Source organism: Sinohyriopsis cumingii, chromosome 1 (genome assembly GCF_028554795.1).
Source record: "Sinohyriopsis cumingii isolate HCF-2022 chromosome 1, ASM2855479v2, whole genome shotgun sequence".
In the NCBI taxonomy this organism is placed as follows: Eukaryota; Metazoa; Mollusca; class Bivalvia; order Unionida; family Unionidae; genus Sinohyriopsis; species Sinohyriopsis cumingii.
In genome coordinates, this window is record NC_142961.1 from 4,136,159 (window position 1) to 4,159,166 (window position 23,008).

The window sequence follows — 23,008 nt, forward strand, 5'->3', positions numbered from 1 at the left end:
AGTAATGACTTTTTAAGAATTTATTTTGCTTTCAAAAATGGTGAAATATTATACTGGTGACGATTTTAATGCATGAAAATACATTGATCTTGTAATAAGTTCCCAGTGTAGCTCATCAGTCAAGTTTTTCTTCATTCTGCAGTACTGGAAACAGTAAAGGAGTCCCAGTCTGACCCACTGGGTCAGAAGAGTCATGTGACAGACACAGACACAGCATTGGAGGATGTACATTACAGGCTGTACAACCTGAAGAACAATAGTGTTGATTCTGAGGCTGACTCTATTCGTGCACAGGACATAGTTGATTCCCTGCGATTGAACGCCATCAGGACCATTCAGGTCTGTCAGTCACTTGCATGTGCGTTTGCATCTGTAATGTCACATAACTATACAGTATTCAAGGTAGTTACTTAAAATATTGGGATATGATTGGGAGTGGTCCCATATTTGTGCACAGTGTTTGTAGAATTCTGATCTCCCCCTTCAGAAGTGGGATGGGGTAAGGAATGGTTTTGCATAAAATTGAAATAACTCCCAAGTTTTAAATTTTGTATAGCGAAGACTTGGTATGTATGTTCATTGACCCTGGCATTACTGCATGTCAGATAGGGGTCTTGAACAAGACTTTTCAGTCATACATTCATGGCATACAGATGTGACCCATGGGTCATGACTAAAAACTGTTATGATCTCCACCCATTGACCATTGTTACGTGTATTTAATTTCTCAAATATTGAGAGTAGGAATTGAGGCCTACATAACTAATGTTTTGTTTTTTTTTGTAAATATATTACATGGGTTATATCTTAAGATTATTATTTTTTATACTTAAACATGTTTACTTGGATTTAAATTCAGGACATTGGTTTTCCTCTTGGGAATTCTAGGTGTACCTGCTGTTTGCCATGTTCTTAAAGTTTTGTGTTTAGTTTTAATTTGAGAAGATTTATTTATTTAAATTATTCACAGGAATTACAAAGTGGTCAATAAAACTTAACTAAATCACTATTTTGGGATTATTGTGAATTCATTTTGAGATATTTTGGATTATATAATTGTGATACATCAAGACTGGTAGCACATCATCACTTCCTTGCTATTAGTACATCAGCATTTTCGATGTTGGAATTAATTTAGAATGTCACCGTGCATTTGGCTACTATAGTTGCAGGACTAGAATTCTTTTGATGTTAAATATTGTGACTGACGATTTACTCAAAATTTTGAGATTAGATATCTACAGATCACTTAACTGCATGAAGATTTAATTTTAACTCTTGATTACTTTTCTACTCTAGATTTTTTAAGTATTCTTGTAAATTTTGAAATATTGAACTTGAACGGAAGTGTGATTTCAGTAATAGTTAGTCTGTTTTTGTGTCTACCTTTATTTAGAGTCATTTGTTAACATCATGAAATGGGCTTGGAATACGTTGTCTAACAAAAGAACAGTGTTCATGAAATGGGCATGGAATACATTGTCTAACATAAGAACAGTGTTTATGAAATGGGCTTGGAATACATTGTCTAAAACAAGAACAATGTTCATGAAATGGGCTTGGTTTACATTGTCTAACAAGAACAGTTTTCATGAAATGGGCTTGGAATACATTGTATTAAACAAGAACAGTGTTCATGAAATGGGCTTGGAATACATTGTCTAAAAGAATAACAGTGTTCATGAAATGGGCTTGGTTTACATTGTCTAACAAGAACAGTTTTCATGAAATGGGCTTGGTTTACATTGTCTAACAAGAACAGTTTTCATGAAATGGGCTTGGAATACATTGTATTAAACAAGAACAGTGTTCATGAAATGGGCTTGGAATACATTGTATAACACAAGAACAGTGTTTTTGAAATGGGCTTGGAATACATTGTCTAACAAGAACAGTGTTCATGAAATGGGCTTGGAATACATTGTCTAACAAGAACAGTTTTCATGAAATGGGCTTGGAATACATTGTATTAAACAAGAACAGTGTTCATGAAATGGGGTTGGAATACATTGTATAACACAAGAACAGTGTTTATTAAATTGGCTTGGAATACATTGTATTAAACAAGAACAGTGTTCATGAAATGGGCTTGGAATACATTGTCTAAAACAAGAACAATGTTCATGAAATGGGCTTGGTTTACATTGTCTAACAAGAACAGTTTTCATGAAATGGGCTTGGAATACATTGTATTAAACAAGAACAGTGTTCATGAAATGGGCTTGGAATACATTGTCTAACAAGAACAGTGTTCATGAAATGGGCTTGGAATACATTGTCTAACAAGAACAGTTTTCATGAAATGGGCTTGGAATACATTGTATTAAACAAGAACAGTGTTCATGAAATGGGGTTGGAATACACTGTATAACACAAGAACAGTGTTTATTAAATTGGCTTGGAATACATTGTATTAAACAAGAACAGTGTTCATGAAATGGGCTTGGAATACATTGTCTAACAAGAACGGTGTTCATGAAATGGGCTTGGAATACATTGTGTAACAAGAACAGTGCTCATGAAATGGGCTTGGAATACATTGTCTAAAACAAGAACAATGTTCATGAAATGGGCTTGGTTTACATTGTCTAACAAGAACAGTTTTCATGAAATGGGCTTGGAATACATTGTATTAAACAAGAACAGTGTTCATGAAATGGGCTTGGAATACATTGTCTAACAAGAACAGTGTTCATGAAATGGGCTTGGAATACATTGTGTAACACAAGAACAGTGCTCATGAAATGGACTTGGAATACATTGTCTAAAACAAGAACAATGTTCATGAAATGGGCTTGGAATACATTGTCTAACAAGAACAGTTTTCATGAAATGGGCTTGGAATACATTGTATTAAACAAGAACAGTGTTCATGAAATGGGCTTGGAATACATTGTCTAAAAGAATAACAGTGTTCATGAAATGGGCTTGGTTTACATTGTCTAACAAGAACAGTGTTCATGAAATGGGCTTGGAATACATTGTATAACACAAGAACAGTGTTTATGAAATGGGCTTGGAATACATTGTCTAATAAGAACAGTTTTCATGAAATGGGCTTGGAATACATTGTATTAAACAAGAACTGTATTCATGAAATGGGCTTGGAATACATTGTATAACACAAGAATAGTGTTTATTAAATTGGCTTGGAATACATTAATACATTGTATAACACAAGAACAGTGTTTATGAAATGGGCTTGGAATACATTGTCTAACACAAGAACAGTTTTCATGAAATGGGCTTGGAATACATTGTATTAAACAAGAACTGTATTCATGAAATGGGCTTGGAATACATTGTATAACACAAGAATAGTGTTTATTAAATTGGCTTGGAATACATTGTATAACACAAGAACAGTGTTTATGAAATGGGCTTGGAATACATTGTATTAAACAAGAACAGTGTTCATGAAATGGGCATGGAATACATTGTATAACACAAGAACAGTGTTCATGAAATGGGCTTGGAATACATTGTCTAAAAGAATAACAGTGTTCATGAAATGGGCTTGGAATACATTGTCTAAAAGAAGAACACTGTTCATGAAATTGGCTTGGAATACATTGTCTAACACAAGAACAGTGTTCAAGGGTCATGTAAAACTGATATTTAGAAACAATTAAACCTTAAAATCACACACTCGCCCAAACAGCCTGAATCAATATGGATACAGATGTCATATCTAGCAGTCAATACTTTTGAATTGGATATGAACATAAAGTAAAGCTTGCTTTTACACGATGCTTAATGTAAATCAATCACCCAGTCTGTTCCGAACATGTCAGCAGAAAGAATGTTTTTGATATTCAGTAGGGATATTTATATGCCATATTATACAAGTTCTCAGCACAAAACTCAATTGTATTTATTACATACCCTCTCATCTTTGCAGCATAAATGAAACTTATAACAAATTGGAATTTATAAAAGTTACATCCAAACATTGGCTTGCAGATGGTAAAAGAAATCGCATAAATAGTTTGTCTGACAGATTGGCGATACAGAAATACAGATTGAACATTTGTAATGACTATTAGTTTAACTGTTTATGAATAAATGATTGTGTAATGAAAATATTTATTACATACGCATTTAATCATTATTACTTGATCTTGCATTTGATGCATATGTTCGCTCATTTGTTCCATATCGCACACACAGATAGGAACTATTGACAAATGTGCATTGATATTTAGATGTAATGAATCAAACTCATATAAATTCCAATACATTTTAAATTTCATTTATACAGCAAAGCAAAAAATATTTAGAGAGCATGAAAGAGGGGTATAAGTAATATGAACAAAATACATTGTTCTGAGTCAGGGAAAGAAATTATTTTATATGGCCTATGACTGCATCTCATCCTGGTTTCCTGGCTGTATCCCTGCACCAAACTCATTCTTTCTGCTGACCCAAAACAAAACAAATATGCTGTTCTGTGTATGTCTGTAATGGGCACTTGTTTCTTGAAATCCTGTTTTGTGTATGTCTATAATTGTTTGTTAAAATCTGTTGTCAGATATATTTTACTGTTATTGCTGTAGTGGTTGTCTTTCTGGGATACTAAGTGCATATTTATGAAATACAGAGATAAAGGTTTTTTTCTGACATTTTAGGATCACTTGCACCAGCTGTTGGTGAACCAGGAGAACTCGACAAACATTCTATCCATGTCACACACGATGCTGTTTAATACAAAGCTTGCTGTGAATGACAGTACTGAGGCATTTTTAGTAAGTATAGCAGCTGGTATACTTGATGGCATATAGTTTAATAAAGAGTAGCCCAGTGTTGCTAAATTTCATAGAATTTTTCCTAAAATTGATTGTAAGCACATTCTTTTTGATATTTAACACATTTTTATTCTGGCTTTTTTATTGTGGTGGACATTGCACATTGAAATGAAGTCTAAGTCTGTTTATTGAAGATACAATTAACATGAACATTTTAACTTGACTTGTTGATATATCTGTCAAAAATTTAGATGAGACAATATGACTGAATGATAACAACTGAAATCTTGTCTTGGAGTTGTTTAGGCACTGACATCATTCCAACAAGGGCTATCCCAAAAATTTAGTACCGGAATATTCCATCAAAGTACGCCCAGTTATTTAGCCATTGACATCATTCCAACAATGGCTATCCCAAAATTTAGTATGGGAATATCGCATCAAAGTACTCCCAGTTATTTAGCCATTGACTTTATTAGAACAATGGCTATCCCAAAATTTAGTATGGGAATATCCAATCAAAGTACTCACAGTTATTTAGCCATTGACTTTATTAGAACAATGGCTATCCCAAAATTTAGTATGGGAATATCGCATCAGAGTACTCCCAGTTATTTAGCCATTGACTTTATTAGAACAATGGCTATCCCAAAATTTAGTATGGGAATATCACATCAAAGTACTCCCAGTTATTTAGCCATTGACTTTATTAGAACAATGGCTATCCCAAAATTTAGTATGGGAATATCACATCAAAGTACTCCCAGTTATTTAGCCATTGACTTTATTAGAACAATGGCATCTAGAATTCAGTATGTGGATACCCATACTGCTGAAGTAGTAATTTTGATGTAGCTTAATATCCAGTGCAGTGATTGATGAGTAAAAAAAATGAGATTTCCTTTACTTTTTCCACGTATGGCAGTTATATGGAAGCATGGCACAAATGTCAGCAAATATTTTTTCTGTTTTAGGACCTTGAATTAATTCTGTCTAAAGTGGACAGTGCCGTGGCAGCCATGAAGGAGTATACTGGCAAGGTATCATCCGATTTAGACAGTGTGGTGCCCCTTGTTAATGACAGCATTCTTCATGCCTTAAATCTAGCAAACCAGTCTGCTGTTCTGGAGAGGTTTGTAATATATTTGCTCATATACATACATGTTCCAACTGTGAATGGTGTTGACCCAGATCTGCTTATGCATATGTACCATGCATGTTGAGTGCATTTTGACAGAAGTGACTCTTTTTGTGGCAGCCTGGTGCAAAATCTTCAGTGCTGTGGGGTAAAATATCCATATTACTGTGACCATGCTTTAAGGATTGCTAGCACTTTGTGGTAAGGAATAAGCCTTTAGATCTTGGGGTTAAAGATAAAAAGCAAAAATTACTTTTGTGACTTAAAGACAATTTTTTTTTGCCATATAAAATTAGTTGTCTATCACAGACATGGTCCAAACTTTGTTGCCATATAACATTAGTTGTCTGTCACAGACATGTACCAAACTTTGTTGATGGCTTGCACTCAGGCTGAGAAGGAAGCTGTTTGAACTTGGTTTATCATGGTCGAAGGTCAAGGAAATTGAGGGGCCCCAAGTGGCTGAGTGGTCTAAAGTGCTGTCCATTATGGATCACTGCCATCTCACCTCTGTCTGCGTGGGTTCGAGTCTCGGATTCGGCCAATGTGGGTATGTGAGAAAGCTTGCCAGTAGCTTCTCGTGGGTCAGTGGTTCTTTCCGGGGTGTTCCCGGGTTCTTCCTCCACCATTAATACTGGCCACCATGTATAGCCTATCGTGTGCTGAAAAATGGCGTTAAACCCCATAACAACAACAACAAGGAAATTGACAGAAGAAAAAAATGGTTAATGCACCAAAATATTTTGTTTTGACTATTTGACATAGGGCAGGCATGTAATGTACCATTCACAGTATTTTTGTACATATTTATACTATAATGGCATGCAGTTTGTATTGCTTTGTCATGGCATTGGAAAGATTGTCTTGCCTTGTGCTTTTACATGTCTTTACCATGGCAACCAATAGATGGCCCACTTTTTAAAAGGTCAAAGGCTACTTGTCCCACTCAGAGGCAAACCTAGATGCAGCACTGTAGATTACACTGACTGAACAGATCAGACCCTGCTGTTTTCCCAGAATGAACACTACAGACCCTGATATACATTTGCATTGTGCAACAGTTGGTCTGCATCTACAATATTCATGGTTAAATGTACATTATATGTTGGTAAATTAGTTAATCAAGTTATTAGCTGTATAAGAGCTATCTAAAACAAGGTCTTATACAGGTTGATTAAAGGTATGTATTGGCATTTGTGAGGTTAAAAGTGTTTTTTAAATAAAAATTATTTGGTCTTTGCAGTGATATTTGCTATAATAGAATGTTCCAACCAAACAAAGCCTTAGATAATGAAAATATACCTGTCCTCTCTCCCCCTCCCCTGCTTGGGCAAAAATAAGTTAATGTACAAAAGTTCAGTTTAGCGTGAAGCATATTACTGAACCAATAAAACAAACAAATACACATTTTTAACTCGCCTCTATGAAGTTGAGGTAAGCTCTTGTACTACCCATGGTTTTAGCATCAGTGTCCACGCAGATAAAAGCATACATATATGTATACCCTTACTGAATGTCATCGATTCCTTTCTTTCTAAGTTCTAGGCAGCAGATTTGAGTGGGTTTCATAGCACTTGCCTCTTGGGGAGAGGTTAAATTGGTTTAAAAAATGTACATTAGGCATGCATTCTTGGTTATGATTTGCATTTAGCTGGTGTTTTTGCATACTGTATAAATACTGTTAAACCTGCTTTTATAAAACATTGTGAGAGGAACCATCAGTATTATATACTCATCACAAATAGAGGTCACTGTGACCTATATTTCACAATTCACTGTAGTTTCACATTATTTCTAATGCTCTGTTCATTGAATGTACCTCTGTTAGTACCATACTTTTACCACAAATGAAGGTCACTGTGACATATCTTTCACATTTTACTGGCATGGATTGCTTTGGCATTTATCTCATGACCAAGTCTCATTTTTATTTTGCATTTAGTTCATGACCATGTCAGACTTTAGCATCCTGCAGATAAATACTGTTATACCTATTCATGAAAGTTGTTGAGGAGGTGCATTTTGATGAGTCCCACACCCTCATTACAGAAGTATGTCACTGTGACCCATATTTCATGCTTCACTGACTTTGAGTAAAATTGTGCTTACGCTTATTTCTCAAGCTCTGTATAAGCTAGAATCAACAAACTGGATAAATATATGCAGCTTTGTTAGTACCAAATCCACTTTTTGTTAGTACCAAATCCACTTCCTTACAACAAAATAATGCAGATTTGACTTATATTTCACATTTGATTTCTTATGCAATTGTTTAATCATAGTTTATGCATAGAAACAAGTGTGCTGATTCAGTTACCACTGAATCTACTTACTGACAGAATAAACAAAATCTCATCAGTACCAGCAGACTGTTCCTCCAGGCAACTATGCATGCTTATAAATAAAAGTTGTGGTCTTTGTTCTGTATAAATTACTAGCTTAGGTTGAATATTTAAGATTTATCTATAAAATCCAAATAATGTTTGTTTTAGCACCCCTTATACATATTGTTTTACTTAATTTCATTAAATTTAGTGGGTGGATATATCTTGAAGAGTACTATACCCTGATTACAGAAGTATGCCACTGTGACTCATATTTCATAATTCACTGTCTTGGTTTCAGTCTCAGGCACTGTTTATGCCAGAATCATTAAACTAGAATGAACGTATGCATCCTTTGTAACAAAAGGTCACTGTGACCTATATTAAATATTACATTTTGGCATTTAGGTCATGACCATAGTGGTGCTTCATTAGCTCTAGTGGTAATGGACCAGAAGAACTTGTGGGGTGGTCTGTCATCCAAGGTCCATTGTCAAGCCATCCATTAACACAAGTTTGTTATTGTTACTCCTTCTAGACTACATGGAGTATTATCCATGAAACTTGACTCACACATTCGATGGGATAATCAAAAAGTACTTTTTTGTGATCTCTTGTTGCTCTTTAGGAGTACCATGTCGATCTGACATCCAATATGGTCGCCACATTACTCTTAAATGGTGGCAATATAATATCCATTATGGCTACCACAGCAACCAATTTTTAAATCCTTGTCACTACTTCTTCAAGATGGTTGGCCATAATGACATTTTGCTTTCACTAAAAGACTTCTTAAAATGTCTAGCTAGTACTAAATAGAAATGGTGCCAGTCACGAATCTTTTATCATTAAGAATGGAAAATCATTCCAACATGGAATTTCTATAAGAAGACTTCTGGGGGCCCAGATGGTCTTGCAGATCACTCACATCTCATCTCTGGGTTCAAGCTTCAGCTCAAACCAATGTGAGAAAGATTTCCAGAAGCTTCCCATGGGTTGGTGGTTCTTTTTAGGCTATTCCTCCACCAAATATACTGGCTGCCATGTATAGCCTATCATGTGCTGAAAAAATGGCATTAAACCTACAAATTCCAGAACATTTGTTATAATACCTTGTTGGTCCTAAATGAAAATGGTGTTAAGTTGACATCCAGTATGTCAACCACATCAGCTAATTTGAAAATCTTGTTATTGCTAAAGTCTGTTAGAAATGGATTCAACACATGGCAGTTAAAAGGAAGAAATGGTCCTATATTGAATTCCTGGAAATTCTTTACAGACTATAGAGCATCAATACCCCTGAGGTAATCTTGTCTACTTTATAATACTACTGTACCTGGAATCATGAAATGGGTGCATCTTGATAAGTACTAAATTCTCATATTAAAGTAGGTTATTATGACCCATATTTCAGTCTTGAGAGTAATTCATAGCATTATACAGTCTATTTAAGTCTTGTAAATAATTCATAGCATTACATGATCTTGTAATTCATAGCATTACATGGTCTATTTAAGTCTTGCAAGTAATTCATAGCATTACACGGTCTATTTAAGTCTTGTAAGTAATTCATAGCATTACACGGTCTATTTAAGTCTTGCAAGTAATTCGTAGCATTACACGGTCTATTTAAGTCTTGCAAGTAGTTCGTAGCATTACACGGTCTATTTAAGTCTTGCAAGTAATTCATAGCATTACACGGTCTGTTTAAGTCTTGTAAGTAATTCATAGCATTACACGGTCTATTTAAGTCTTGCAAGTAATTCGTAGCATTACATGGTCTATTTAAGTCTTGTAAATAATTTGTAGCATTACATGGTCTATTTAAGTCTTGTAAGTAATTCGTAGCATTACACAGTCTATTTAAGTCTTGTAAGTAATTCATAACATTACACTGTATTTAAGTCTTGTAATTAATTCATACCATTACACTGTCTATTTAAGTCTTGTAAATAATTCATAGCATTACACTGTCTATTTAAGTCTTGCAAGTAATTCATAGCATTACACGGTCTATTTAAGTCTTGCAAGTAATTCATAGCATTACACGGTCTGTTTAAGTCTTGTAAGTAATTCATAGCATTACACGGTCTGTTTAAGTCTTGCAAGTAATTCATAGCATTACATGGTCTATTTAAGTCTTGTAAATAATTTGTAGCATTACACGGTCTATTTAAGTCTTGTAAGTAATTCGTAGCATTACACAGTCTATTTAAGTCTTGTAAATAATTCATAGCATTACACTGTCTATTTAAGTCTTGTAAGTAATTCGTAGCATCACACGGTCTATTTAAGTCTTGTAATTAATTCATAGCATTACACTGTCTATTTAAGTCTTGTAAATAATTCATAGCATTACACTGTCTATTTAAGTCTTGCAAGTAATTTATAGCATTACACGGTCTATTTAAGTCTTGCAAGTAATTCATAGCATTACACGGTCTGTTTAAGTCTTGTAAGTAATTCATAGCATTACACTGTCTATTTAAGTCTTGTAAATAATTTGTAGCATTACACGGTCTATTTAAGTCTTGTAAGTAATTCGTAGCATTACACGGTCTATTTAAGTCTTGTAAATAATTCATAGCATTACACTGTCTATTTAAGTCTTGTAAGTAATTCATAGCATCACACGGTATATTTAAGTCTTGTAATTAATTCATAGCATTACACTGTCTATTTAAGTCTTGTAAATAATTCATAGCATTACACTGTCTATTTAAGCCTTGCAAATAATTCATAGCATTACACGGTCTATTTAAGTCTTGTAAGTAATTTGTAGCATTACACAGTCTATTTAAGTCTTGTAAATAATTCATAGCATTACACTGTCTATTTAAGTCTTGTAAATAATTCATAGCATTACACTGTCTATTTAAGTCTTGTAAGTAATTCATAGCATTACACGGTCTATTTAAGTCTTGTAAATAATTCATAGCATTACACAGTTTCTTAAGTCTTGTAAATAATTCATAGCATTACACGGTCTGTTTAAGTCTTGTAAGTAATTCATAACATTACACTGTCTATTTAAGACTTGTAAATAATTCATAGCATTACAGTCTATTTAAGTCTTGTAAGTAATTCGTAGCATCACACGGTCTATTTAAGTCTTGTAAGTAATTTGTAGCATTACACAGTCTATTTAAGCCTTGTAAATAATTCATAGCATTACACTGTCTATTTAAGTCTTGTAAATAATTCATAGCATTACACTGTCTAAGTCTTGTAAGTAATTCGTAGCATTACACTGTCTATTTAAGTCTTGTAAGTAATTCATAGCATTACACGGGCTATTTAAGTCTTGTAAGTAATTCATAGCATTACACGGTCTATTTAAGTCTTGTAAATAATTCATAGCATTACACAGTTTCTTAAGTCTTGCAAGTAATTCATAGCATTACATGGTCTATTTAAGTCTTGCAAGTAATTCGTAGCATTACATGGTCTATTTAAGTCTTGTAAATAATTTGTAGCATTACACAGTCTATTTAAGTCTTGTAAGTAATTTGTAGCATTACACAGTCTATTTAAGTCTTGTAAATAATTCATAGCATTACACGGTCTATTTAAGTCTTGTAAGTAATTCGTAGCATCACACGGTCTATTTAAGTCTTGTAATTAATTCATAGCATTACACTGTCTATTTAAGTCTTGTAAATAATTCATAGCATTACACAGTTTCTTAAGTCTTGTAAATAATTCATAGCATTACACAGTCTGTTTAAGTCTTGTAAGTAATTCATAACATTACACTGTCTATTTAAGTCTTGTAAGTAATTCACAGCATTATATGGTCAATTGAAATCTTGTAAGTAATTCATAACATTACACTGTCTATTTAAGTCTTGTAAATAATTCATAGCATTACAGTCTTTTTAAGTCTTGTAAATAATTCATAGCATTACATGGTCTTTTTAAGTCTTGTAAATAATTCATAGCATTACATGGTCTATTTAAGTCTTGTAAGTAATTCATAGCATTATTACACGGTCTGTTTAAGTCTTGTAAGTAATTCATAGCATTACACGGTCTATTTAAGTCTTGTAAGTAATTCATAGCATTACACAGTCTATTTATGTCTTGTAAATAATTCATAGCATTACATGGTCTATTTCAGTATTTACACTGACACTCGGGATACCTCCGCCAATGCTGTAATGGCAGGCAATGCATATGATAACATAGTCAGTGCCATCCAGGATGCTGCAAATGCATCAGAAAAAGCTCTCATAGCAGCAGAGTCTGCCCTCAATAAGGTAGATGTGTCTTTCATGTTATACAAGGTCAGATCATAAATATTTCAAATGCATGGGAAGTTTTGTGCTATTAACAATTTTAGAAAAAATATTACTGATCTATAAATAATGTACAAAACCTATTGAAAGTGAATACCTATATATAACCTCTAGTTAATGTTTGGATCTTAAAAGAAATGGACCACTGTTTAATGTAGAATGATGATGATAGCCACTAAAATTAGTGGAACACACCAGAGCTGTATGCCTCTGCCATTATATAGAAATATTAGTTTTTAGCCCTAGCTGGTCTGCTGTAATCATTCACCTATAGTAGTATGTCTTCCAGATAGTATATTCTGTGACTGCAAAATTTCTACATTTCAAATACATTTTCTGTTAGCTGGCTAGAAACCATTGTTAATTTAGCTGGCCAGCAATCCATCTGTTGGGCCATGCACCCCTCCATCCATGAACAATTTTGTTCTGCTAGATAACATTACTAGAAAGAGTTGGATTTCAACCAGACTTGAAATGCTGCTCGGTATTGATGAGGCTTAAGAATAGTTTGAACATGAGACTGCTGAGGAGTTTCAAACCTGAATGCCTAACCTGAGAACTTGTTCATTTGTACAGCTTTACCTTTGATACGGATTATTGGATTTCAATCTCAAAATTGGTATGCAGCTTTACGCCAAGTTCTTTAATGAGCTTGATTTTTAGCACTCCATGAGTTATGCTTCCTGATTGACTGGTCTCCTGACTTTGCTTTTGACTGGTCTCCTGACTTTACTTTTGACTGGCCTCCTGATCTTGATTTTGGCAGTATTACAAAGATTGTTTGATTTCAGCTAAATTTTTGCATGCAGATTGATACTGTGACAACTTGAATGAGTTGGATTTCCAGAATTCCATGACGCCATTTACAGGAGTTATTCTCCCTGATTGGTTTCTGCAGCTTAACTGAAGTTTATTGGATTTCAACCAAATTTGGCATGTAGCTTTAATTGGTGTTAACTTGAATAAATTCAAATACTAGCTTTCAATGACATCATTTAGAGGAGCAATGCCCCTTGATTGCCTTTTTTGCCAACTTTAGTTTCCACTGCATTTCTTTACCGAGGATTCTTGGATTTCACCTATATATATTTTAAACTAATAATATCTTGAATAAAGTAAATTTCTAGCATTGCACAATATCATTCAGAAGAGTTACAGTCTTTGTTTACCTGTCTTCCAGGCTTGGTTTTGCCATCATTACTTTACCAAGGGATTTAGGTTTTCAGTTAATGTGGCTTAAAGTTGTTGTTGTTGTTGTAGGGATTAACGCCATTTTTCAGCACATGATAGGCTATACATGGCGGGCAGTATTAATGGTGGAGGAAGAACCCAAGAATACCCCGGAAAGAACCACCGACCCTCAAGAAGCTACTGGCAAGCTTTCTCACATACCCACATTGGCCGAATCCGAGACTCGAGCCTATGCAGACAGAGGTGAGATGGCAGTGATCCGTAACGGAGAGCGCTTTAGACCACTCAGCCACTCAGGGCCCCCTATGGTTTAAAGAGTTATCTTGATGAGACCTTAATTGAGTTATATTTCAAGCTTTCGACAACATTATCAAAACAAGCAATGGCCTCTGATTGCCTGTCTCCTCGATTGGGTTTTGCATTTTATTTTCACATTTTACTGAGGAAAGTTGGATGTCAACAAAATTTATCTTCCACCTTTATACTAATGAGACACTTAATGAATTGGATTCCAGCATTTGAAGAGTCATGACACTCCGTTGTCATTGAACTCTGGTTTCTCAATAACTCTCATTTACAAAGTGATTTACAGTATTTGTTATTTTAAGAAAAGAAGTTTTGTATGTTGATTGGAAAAAGACTACTTTTCATAAGTACATAAACCTGACAGCTAGAGTGGCAGTTAGTTAACTTCATCATCTAAATGGAAAGTCTTTGAATTCTTTGCCTTGGGTTCTAAAGCTCTAAAGGTTCTGGCAAATTATGTATAATCTCAATATGAATATGGTAATGATAAAAATTACAGTAATACACATATTCCTTACTATAATGGGGTCCATAAAAACTGCATAATAAATGATGGTATGGCAAGAATGATTGAAAATTATATGAATGCATGTAGGTTTGTTTTGTGGGACAGCAGTAAACAAAACTCCAGTTAAACATAGTGAAATGATACGTAAATTATTTCCTTTTTTTCTTTTTGTCCAAAAGTACTATTTTAAAAAGTAAATAAAAAAGTTTTACAAAGTAAATAAAGATTTAATATTGGGCTTCATATTTTTCTCTCTCTCATTCAACCAATGTTGCCATACAGTTGATCAGAACGATAAAACAATGATATAACACCCACCTTTAATAATTATGCTTGTCAATCCTAATTTCTAATCTATAGCTGCATTGGTAACAAGTTAAAAGTCATTATAACTGGTGAAAATCAAGCACTTGCCAAAACAGTGCATGATTAAATTTCTCTTGCACTTGACACTAACACATCCTGACATTATGTGATTAGTTCTTTTGATAAGAATTCCAAATCACAAATTTATCACTTCTAAACAAATTTTCCACTTCCAAACACACTTTACCACTTATAAACACACTTTACAATTGAATAAAGGAACATCTGTTAAAAATGCAGTAGGTAGTGTGAAGTCTGTTAAATATCTTTTCAGTACAAAGCACCAGTTCTATGTGCTGATAAGCAACAATATGCTCTCTAACCATGTGGAACATGCTTTTAGCAATTCTAAAACACAAAATGAAAGAAATAGCAAAACGACATGTAATCCCTTTGAAATCCATTGATGTTCAAAACAAGTATCATAAGACAGCCAGTCTGTCCATTGGACTATCAGAACAACATACAGCTATTACATTAACACCTGCAGTCCAGTTGGACTATTAGAACAACATACAGCTATTACATTAACACCTGCAGTCCAGTTGGACTATTAGAACAACATACAGCTATTACATTAACACCTGCAGTCCATTGGACTATTAGAACAACGTACAGCTATTACATTAACACCTGCAGTCCATTGGACTATTAGAACAACATACAGCTATTACATTAACACCTGCAGTCCAGTTGGACTATTAGAACAACATACAGCTATTACATTAACACCTGCAGTCCAGTTGGACTATTAGAACAACATACAGCTATTACATTAACACCTGCAGTCCAGTTGGACTATTAGAACAACATACAGCTATTATATTAACAGCTGCAGTCCAGTTGGACTATTAGAACAACATACAGCTATTACATTAACACCTGCAGTCCAGTTGGACTATTAGAACAACATACAGCTATTACATTAACACCTGCAGTCCATTGGACTATTAGAACAACATACAGCTATTACATTAACACCTGCACTAATAATTTCTACTATCTAAAATCCTGCTAGGTTGGTAGTATATATTTAATTGGCAACCCTGCTAGATTGGTTGTATATATTTAATTGGCAACCCTACCAGGTTGGTAGTATATGTTTAATTGGCAACCCTGCTAGGTTGGTAGTATACATTTAATTGGCAAGCCTGCTAGGTTGGTAGTATATATTTAAATGGCAACCCTGCTAGGTTGGTAGTATATATTTAATTAGCATGTCTGCTAGATTGGCAGTATATATTTAATTGATACACCTGCTAGGTTGGTAGTATATATTTAACTGGCAAGCCTGCTAGGTTGGTAGTATATAATTAACTGGCAAGCCTGCTAGGTTGGTAGTATATATTTCACTGGCAACCCAGCTAGTTTGGTAGTATGTATATATATATATATATATATATATATATATATATATATGGCTCGAAATTAGTGGTAGTCTGCTAGCCCGAGGCTAGCAGATTTCCTGTCAGACTAGTGACTTTCATAAAGTTAATAGTCCAATGGGCTAGTAAGTTTTGGTTATCAATATTCAGCATTTGTTTATGACATTAATTAATAAAGACTTGACTTAGCAGATGTTCTGTAGAATCAGAGCAGTGACCATTATAAACACAGTCATAAAATATTAGCATGAGAAGATGAAGTCAATTTCTGCCTCGGAAAGGTACGTTTCTAGAACAATGAATCCCTCCGATTTTGTGCATTTCACTTAACAGCGCAAATTATGGTCCTGTCATTAACAACGGAAGTTTGGTAATTAATCCTAATTTATGTGATAACGAATCAGATGAAAAAATGACGTGGTATCACACTTTATTCACTCGAACACAGTAACAAACTACAAAGCAGTATGCTACACAAAAGAACACGGCAAAAACTATTCAAAGAAATTAGTTTGCACGTTTGTTTGTATAATGTTAGTTTTTTTTGCTAGCTACCCAAATGCTCCAACAGTCACAAACAGGAAACTACATTTTTTACATTTCCATCAAAATAATTATAAGAGTTAAATCAGTTTATTACGATTATGTTATTGACACATCCTTTCCATCCAACTACTTTTTATATGATGATAAGAATAGTTTTTATATTTTTCCCTTACAAGAATGAAAAATAATTGAATACACGTGGAGATATCCAAGCAGAATGCCATACATTTGATGGGAATTAAAATCTCTGAGCATGGGCATCTAAGATTTGAAAATTTTCCACCCTACTATTAATTTCAACAATACATTGAGCTTTGATTAATTAGGAACAATTAACAAACTTACGACTTATGATACTGTAATTGGAGCTGTTAAATACAACGCGCCAAGTGTCAGATGGCTTTGTTTGATGGAAACACACCTTTTCCAAGCTGAAGCTAACACTATCTTCTGATGCTAATATTTTATAACAGTGTTTACAATAGCCACTGCTTTGATCATGCAGTACATCTGCTGAAGTTAAGTCTTTGTTAGGGAAAGGCCATTTAATTGTGGGAGGGGGCAAAGACACGTGTTTTGAAACATGTTTCTTGCTCTGACTTTCTTATATAAAGGACCCTGTGCCATTCCTTTTCTTGCTTTAAGTAATTTGCGTCAGCTATACTATAACATCTCGTATTTCAAAACAAGGCACAATTTCCTCCTTATATGACAGGAAAAATGTGGCATTTGATAAAAGGTGTTCAACCACCGGAAAAAAGCAAAAGTTGAATGAGAATGATGAAGAATAATTCTTATGATAGAGAAAAGCGTAATGGAAAATTTCGGAAGAAATGGACAAAAGACAGGGAATGGCTGAATTATGATGAGGAAAGGAATGTTATGTGGTGTAACTGGTGTACGCAATTTGCAAAAACAAACACACAGAAAACATCCAGTTTTGTAGCAGGTTGTTGAACTTTAAAATGAATCAGTATCTGTAATATATATATATATATATATATATATATATATATATATATATATATATATATATATATATAATTGGCAAATTAGCTTCATTGGTAGTATATATTTAACTGGCAAGCAAAGGTTGGTAGTATATATTTAACTGGCAACCCTGCTAAGTTGGTAGAATATTATTAATTGGCAACCCTGCTAGGTTGGTAGTTTATATTTAATTGGCAAGCCTGTTAGGTAGATAGTATATATTTAATTGGCAAGCCTGCTAGGGTATATATTTAATTGGCAAGCCTGCTAGGGTATATATTTAATTGGCAGGCCTGCTAGGTTGGTAGTATATATTTAATTGGCAAGCCTGCTAGGTTGGTAGTATATATTTAATTGGCAAGCCTGCTAGGTAGGTAGTATATATTTAATTGGCAAGCCTGTTTGCAATGCTAATCTGAATCTGTATTATGTATATCTGTACTATGTGTATCTGTACTGTAAATATCTGTACTATTTGTATCTGTACTATATGTATCTGTACTGTAAATATATATATATATATACTATTTGTATCTGTACTTTGTGTATATGTACTATGTGTTTCTGTACTGTAAATATATGTACTATTTGTATCTGTACTATATGTATCCTTACTGTAAATATATATGTACTATTTGTATCTGTACTGTGTATATGTACTATAAATATATGTACTATATGTATCTGTACTATATGTATCTGTACTATAAATATCTGTACTATGTGTCTGTACTATATGTATCTGTACTATAAATATGTGTTATGTGTATCTATACTGTGTATCTGTACTATAAATATCTGTACTATGTGTATCGGTACATTAAATATCTCTACTATGTGTATATGTACTATAAATATATGTACTATGTGTATCTGTACTATGTGTATCAATGCTACAAATATCTGTACTGTGTGTATCTCCACTAATTCTGTTTTAAATATTTAAAGTCCAATGGAGTCGGATCAAGGTCCAAAGATTTGATCACCAGCAGTTTTGATCTTTTAATAGAAGCTCAGAGAAATTATAACAACACTCAGGAAAGTAAGTATTTTTGCCTGCTCATTTAGCTCTTTCTTTTGATGTCTCGGGTTTTTGCAGTGGGGGCATCGTGGTATGGTCATTTCCATCAGGCCATATGCACATCCGTACATGTATGTATCTGTCACAGCAATCTCCTTGGTACGATTGCTCAAAAACTTCTTGGTTTAGTGAAATTATTTGGCATGGAGGTAGATTATGAGTGTAGATTTTCATGCCACAAAATAATTTTTACATTTTGAATAAATTTTAGTTATTTTTGGAAATGGACTTTGTGAAAGCCTTGTTAGTAAAATCTTCAAAAACTAACTGACCTAAACAAATTAAATTTAATAAGCATGTTTACTTGTAAATGTAAATGACATGGTTAGATTTTCATGCAAATTTTCCATTATTTTCATCAAGCTTTAAACTTTTGATGAATTTCTTCATGACAACCTTATTATCATGAATGCATAAAACCATTCAGCATAGGTGAATGAAATTTATTGGGTATTATTGTGTGGATATTTAGATAGCCTGATTAGATTTTAATTCCGTTAAAGCAATATTTTTCTCTTTCTCTGTCAAATACATTATCCAATTACATTAATATTAGGATACTGCTCTCTGTTACCTCCTAATCCATCTCTATTTGTAAGCTGAAAAAAGCTCCATCTGTACATCATAAAGATGAAGGGAAGCAACTCATACAGATTGACTTTTCTTGTTTCTGCTTAGTGCCCACATTTATTCCGCTCTAAACCTATTAAAACTTAGGGTGGATAATCAGTGTGCAGAAGTCAGATATCGTCCCTTGCAAACACTTTTGTGGAGTTTCTATATCATGTCAGCTTGGTTCATCTTTCTCCCAAATGAATTGAGTTCATGTGTTGGAGAAGGTGTCCATGAGGACATTCATTTTTTTCAACTTCTTGGCCTGCTGGATGCAGTGGCAGACCATTTATACTTCATTGCCTTTACATGTGCCTTTAACTGGCCTTTGTGGCACAGTGTTGCCCAATCACCGGTCATTTAGATTATGATCTTGACCATTACCGAACTTGTTCTGCTTTAATGACAAGACAGGGAGTGCTTAGTGTTGATAATGCATTTAGAAGTATCACCTCCAGAAATTCAGATGTCAGTTTGTAAAGTTCAAGAGTGCACCTGCTACCAGGATTTGCAAGAGAAGTCTTTTCAAATCAGTCTATTAGAAATGAAGGCCATCATCGTTTCCATAATGCCTGAAAATGTCTGAGATCATGGAATGGTATCCCTTGATTCTAACAGGGGCTACTTTCATGACATCAAAATGCTATTTGAGATGCACAGAGAATGCCATCAAAGGCTTTTGTTAAGACAGGAAAACAAAACATGACCCCACTGGATGCTTGGCCAAATGGTTAATTAGTGCAGCATACTTTGAACTCACAGGATCATGTACAACTCGTGAAGGTTTTGGAATTTAAATACAAGTGATTTCCATGTGCTGGGCCTTTGAATTTAATATTTGAGACATAAGTGGTTTAGTTGGTTAGCACATATTCTGCTTTCTCCAGCTTCTATTTGCATGACATGGCTTGACAATGGAGAGAACTGAATGTTGTTGGGCCACTGGTTGTTCCCCAGACCATTACCTTGTTCCATTAATGTCAAAACTACAACAGCCTTGGCCCTGACTCGGCAAGTACTGGATTCAGTTGGGAAACTTCTGAATGTATTGCAATAACCTGATGCAGGATAACCAAATGGATAGCCCTCACAGCTACAACTACAGGCAGACATGATTTTTCTCCATTTTAAAGTGGGATTCTGCTTTTCTCCTGACTTGAATCTGATTTTTCTTGATATAGTCCTTTTTTTATCATTTCCGATCCGTTTTTTTTAAAATCAGTCTATTCGGTCCCATTCCGCATTGACCCTGGTAACGTACTCATTCCATATATTAGTTAGCCCACAACTCTCATAAAGAGTATTCTGATTGGTCAAAAGTTTAAATTCATCCAATGAATCTTCATGTATAGGAAACTGATGGCAATGGAAAGAAGAAGCGTACTTGCAAAAAATGGCATCCTGAGTTGTTGAGAGAGACCATGTCATGAGAAGTTTAGATAAATATTTTTAAAAACGTATGGAAATGGGAATGGCTGGAGCGAAAAGTCGATGGAAATTTAGAATGTTAGAGGACTGGCATTTTATGACCTCCGCTTAATGGTTATTGCAGTTGGAAGAGTTTGGAACAGCACCTACAAAAGAAGCTGCATACGGAGAAATGCAGTGATTACTATAAGAAGAAAGATTTCTTGCATGAGAGAACAGATGTAGTTCTCTGTCAGAATATGTGCACTGCCTGTCTCCAATACAAGTATCAGCTTGAAAGGAAAAAGGCTCCCATTGAGAAGGGAAAGAAATGATTGCACCTTGAGCCCAAAAAGTCAGTCAAAAAGGAAGGCTAAAGAAATCTTTGTCAAAACTGCAAAAAGAGCTCGACTGGCATATCAACAGGTTGTGTCAATTGGAGAAAAAGACAAGTGAATGTATGGGATTATTTGTATATACTTGATGTCCTTGGGGTTTATTTTACAGATTTGTTATGAAAAGAGAGAAGTATAATATATTTGCTGCAAAAATTGAGAAATTATTGTGACTTAATTACGATGTGAACACTGACATGCACATGAAATAATTTAAGCACCAGTAGTATTGGAGAACAAATTCATGTGACAATAAATATTGTGAAATTATTCAAGTCCTGTTAAAAAAATTTTGGTAAGTTTGTTAGTTTTTCAAACGATTATTTTGTTATATATTATGATCATAAAGTACACCAGTAGTAGTTTTTTATGATTGTAAAATGCATTTTTGGTGTGGGGGGATTCAGCCTCTTGGACCTCTGGATCGGGGATGCTGCCCCTTGAGACACCATTGGGGGAGGACCCCCAAACCACCCTTTCAATTTTCAGCTCTTTTGTGGAATACCAAAATCATGTCTGTACAGGGTGACATGTTCTCCTCCTTCATATTCTGCTAATGTTCACTTGTATAAATAAATTGGATCTAGAAAGAAAAAAGACTTACCTGGTCATATTACAATCATTCCCTCCCACCCACCCCATAAATGCAAGCATTCTGTCATAAATTTAGCTCCAGATTAAACTGGTTACATCCACCTGATGGGGACAAGGGGAGTTGATCTGTAAGAGTAACTTCCCTTTATCTTAAGTAGAAACATGTTTATTCCTCGTCCTGGGAGGACTGGCTTCAGAGGTAGCTGAGGGTAATTTTATAATGTCAATATGATCAGGTGATTATTTTCAATAAACTTAATTTACTCTGTTTTTTAAAATTGTTTATTTGTTGGACTTCTGTTAATTTTTAGCTGCATTGGTTACATACAGGTTTTATAAACAAAAAATCTGTTCTTATGTTACCATAATAATTTATGATGACAGTTATTACCTTCAAATTGACCTTACGCCAGAATGTAGATCGCTCTGCCTACCGAACATGTGACTTGACAACGTCTTAACCTCCAACAAACATTCTGTGAAAATGGCGGGCGTGATAACATTAAAAGATATACCAGACGATATTGGTGAGCAATATTTGCCATATGAAACAACATTGAGACAGAGACAGAAAGCGAGAGCATTTATCCATTGCTTACACTTCTCTAAGTTACATCGGTATGTGGAGAACTCACCCCCACGTATCTGGAGAGGTCGCCCCAGAGTGGTTGGAGAAGTCGCCCCAATTGGTTGGAGAAGTCATCCCAAAACTTGTCATCCAAATAACCTTTTTATAACAGAATTAAGTCATCTTTTACGTGATTCATATTTATATTTTTTATATATACGCATTCACAAAAGAGATATTAAATAAATTAAAGCAATATCATAGTAATATTTATAAGGACGAAATTAAGTCTGTATATAATCTAATGAATGACGAAAGGATAGTGATTAAAAGGATGATAAGTCAAACAATATTATTATTGTGAATCAAGATGATTATGTTAAAGTTGAACGTCAATTAAAAATTAAATAAAAAATTCCAATAAGCATTAATGAGATCACTAAAAAGAATAATTCCGTATGTGAGGAATTTGATAATTTCCCTCTTAACATACGTACACCTCAAAAATAATAATTCCTTATATGAGGAATGTGATACTTTCCTTCTTAACATAC

At 34.2% G+C, this 23,008-nt stretch overlaps 1 protein-coding gene across 1 annotated transcript in view; it reads left to right on the forward strand.

The window, feature by feature from the left end:
- The window catches only part of LOC149806331 (laminin subunit alpha-like), a 246,986-nt gene that overhangs the window by 144,324 nt on the left and 79,654 nt on the right, over positions 1–23,008 (forward strand). The window contains exons 49-53 of the mRNA XM_089951669.1: positions 143–339; positions 4,629–4,745; positions 5,720–5,877; positions 12,328–12,466; positions 18,746–18,839. Coding sequence (XP_089807795.1) covers positions 143–339; positions 4,629–4,745; positions 5,720–5,877; positions 12,328–12,466; positions 18,746–18,839 — 705 coding nt within the window. The remainder of the gene's footprint in view (positions 1–142; positions 340–4,628; positions 4,746–5,719; positions 5,878–12,327; positions 12,467–18,745; positions 18,840–23,008) is intronic.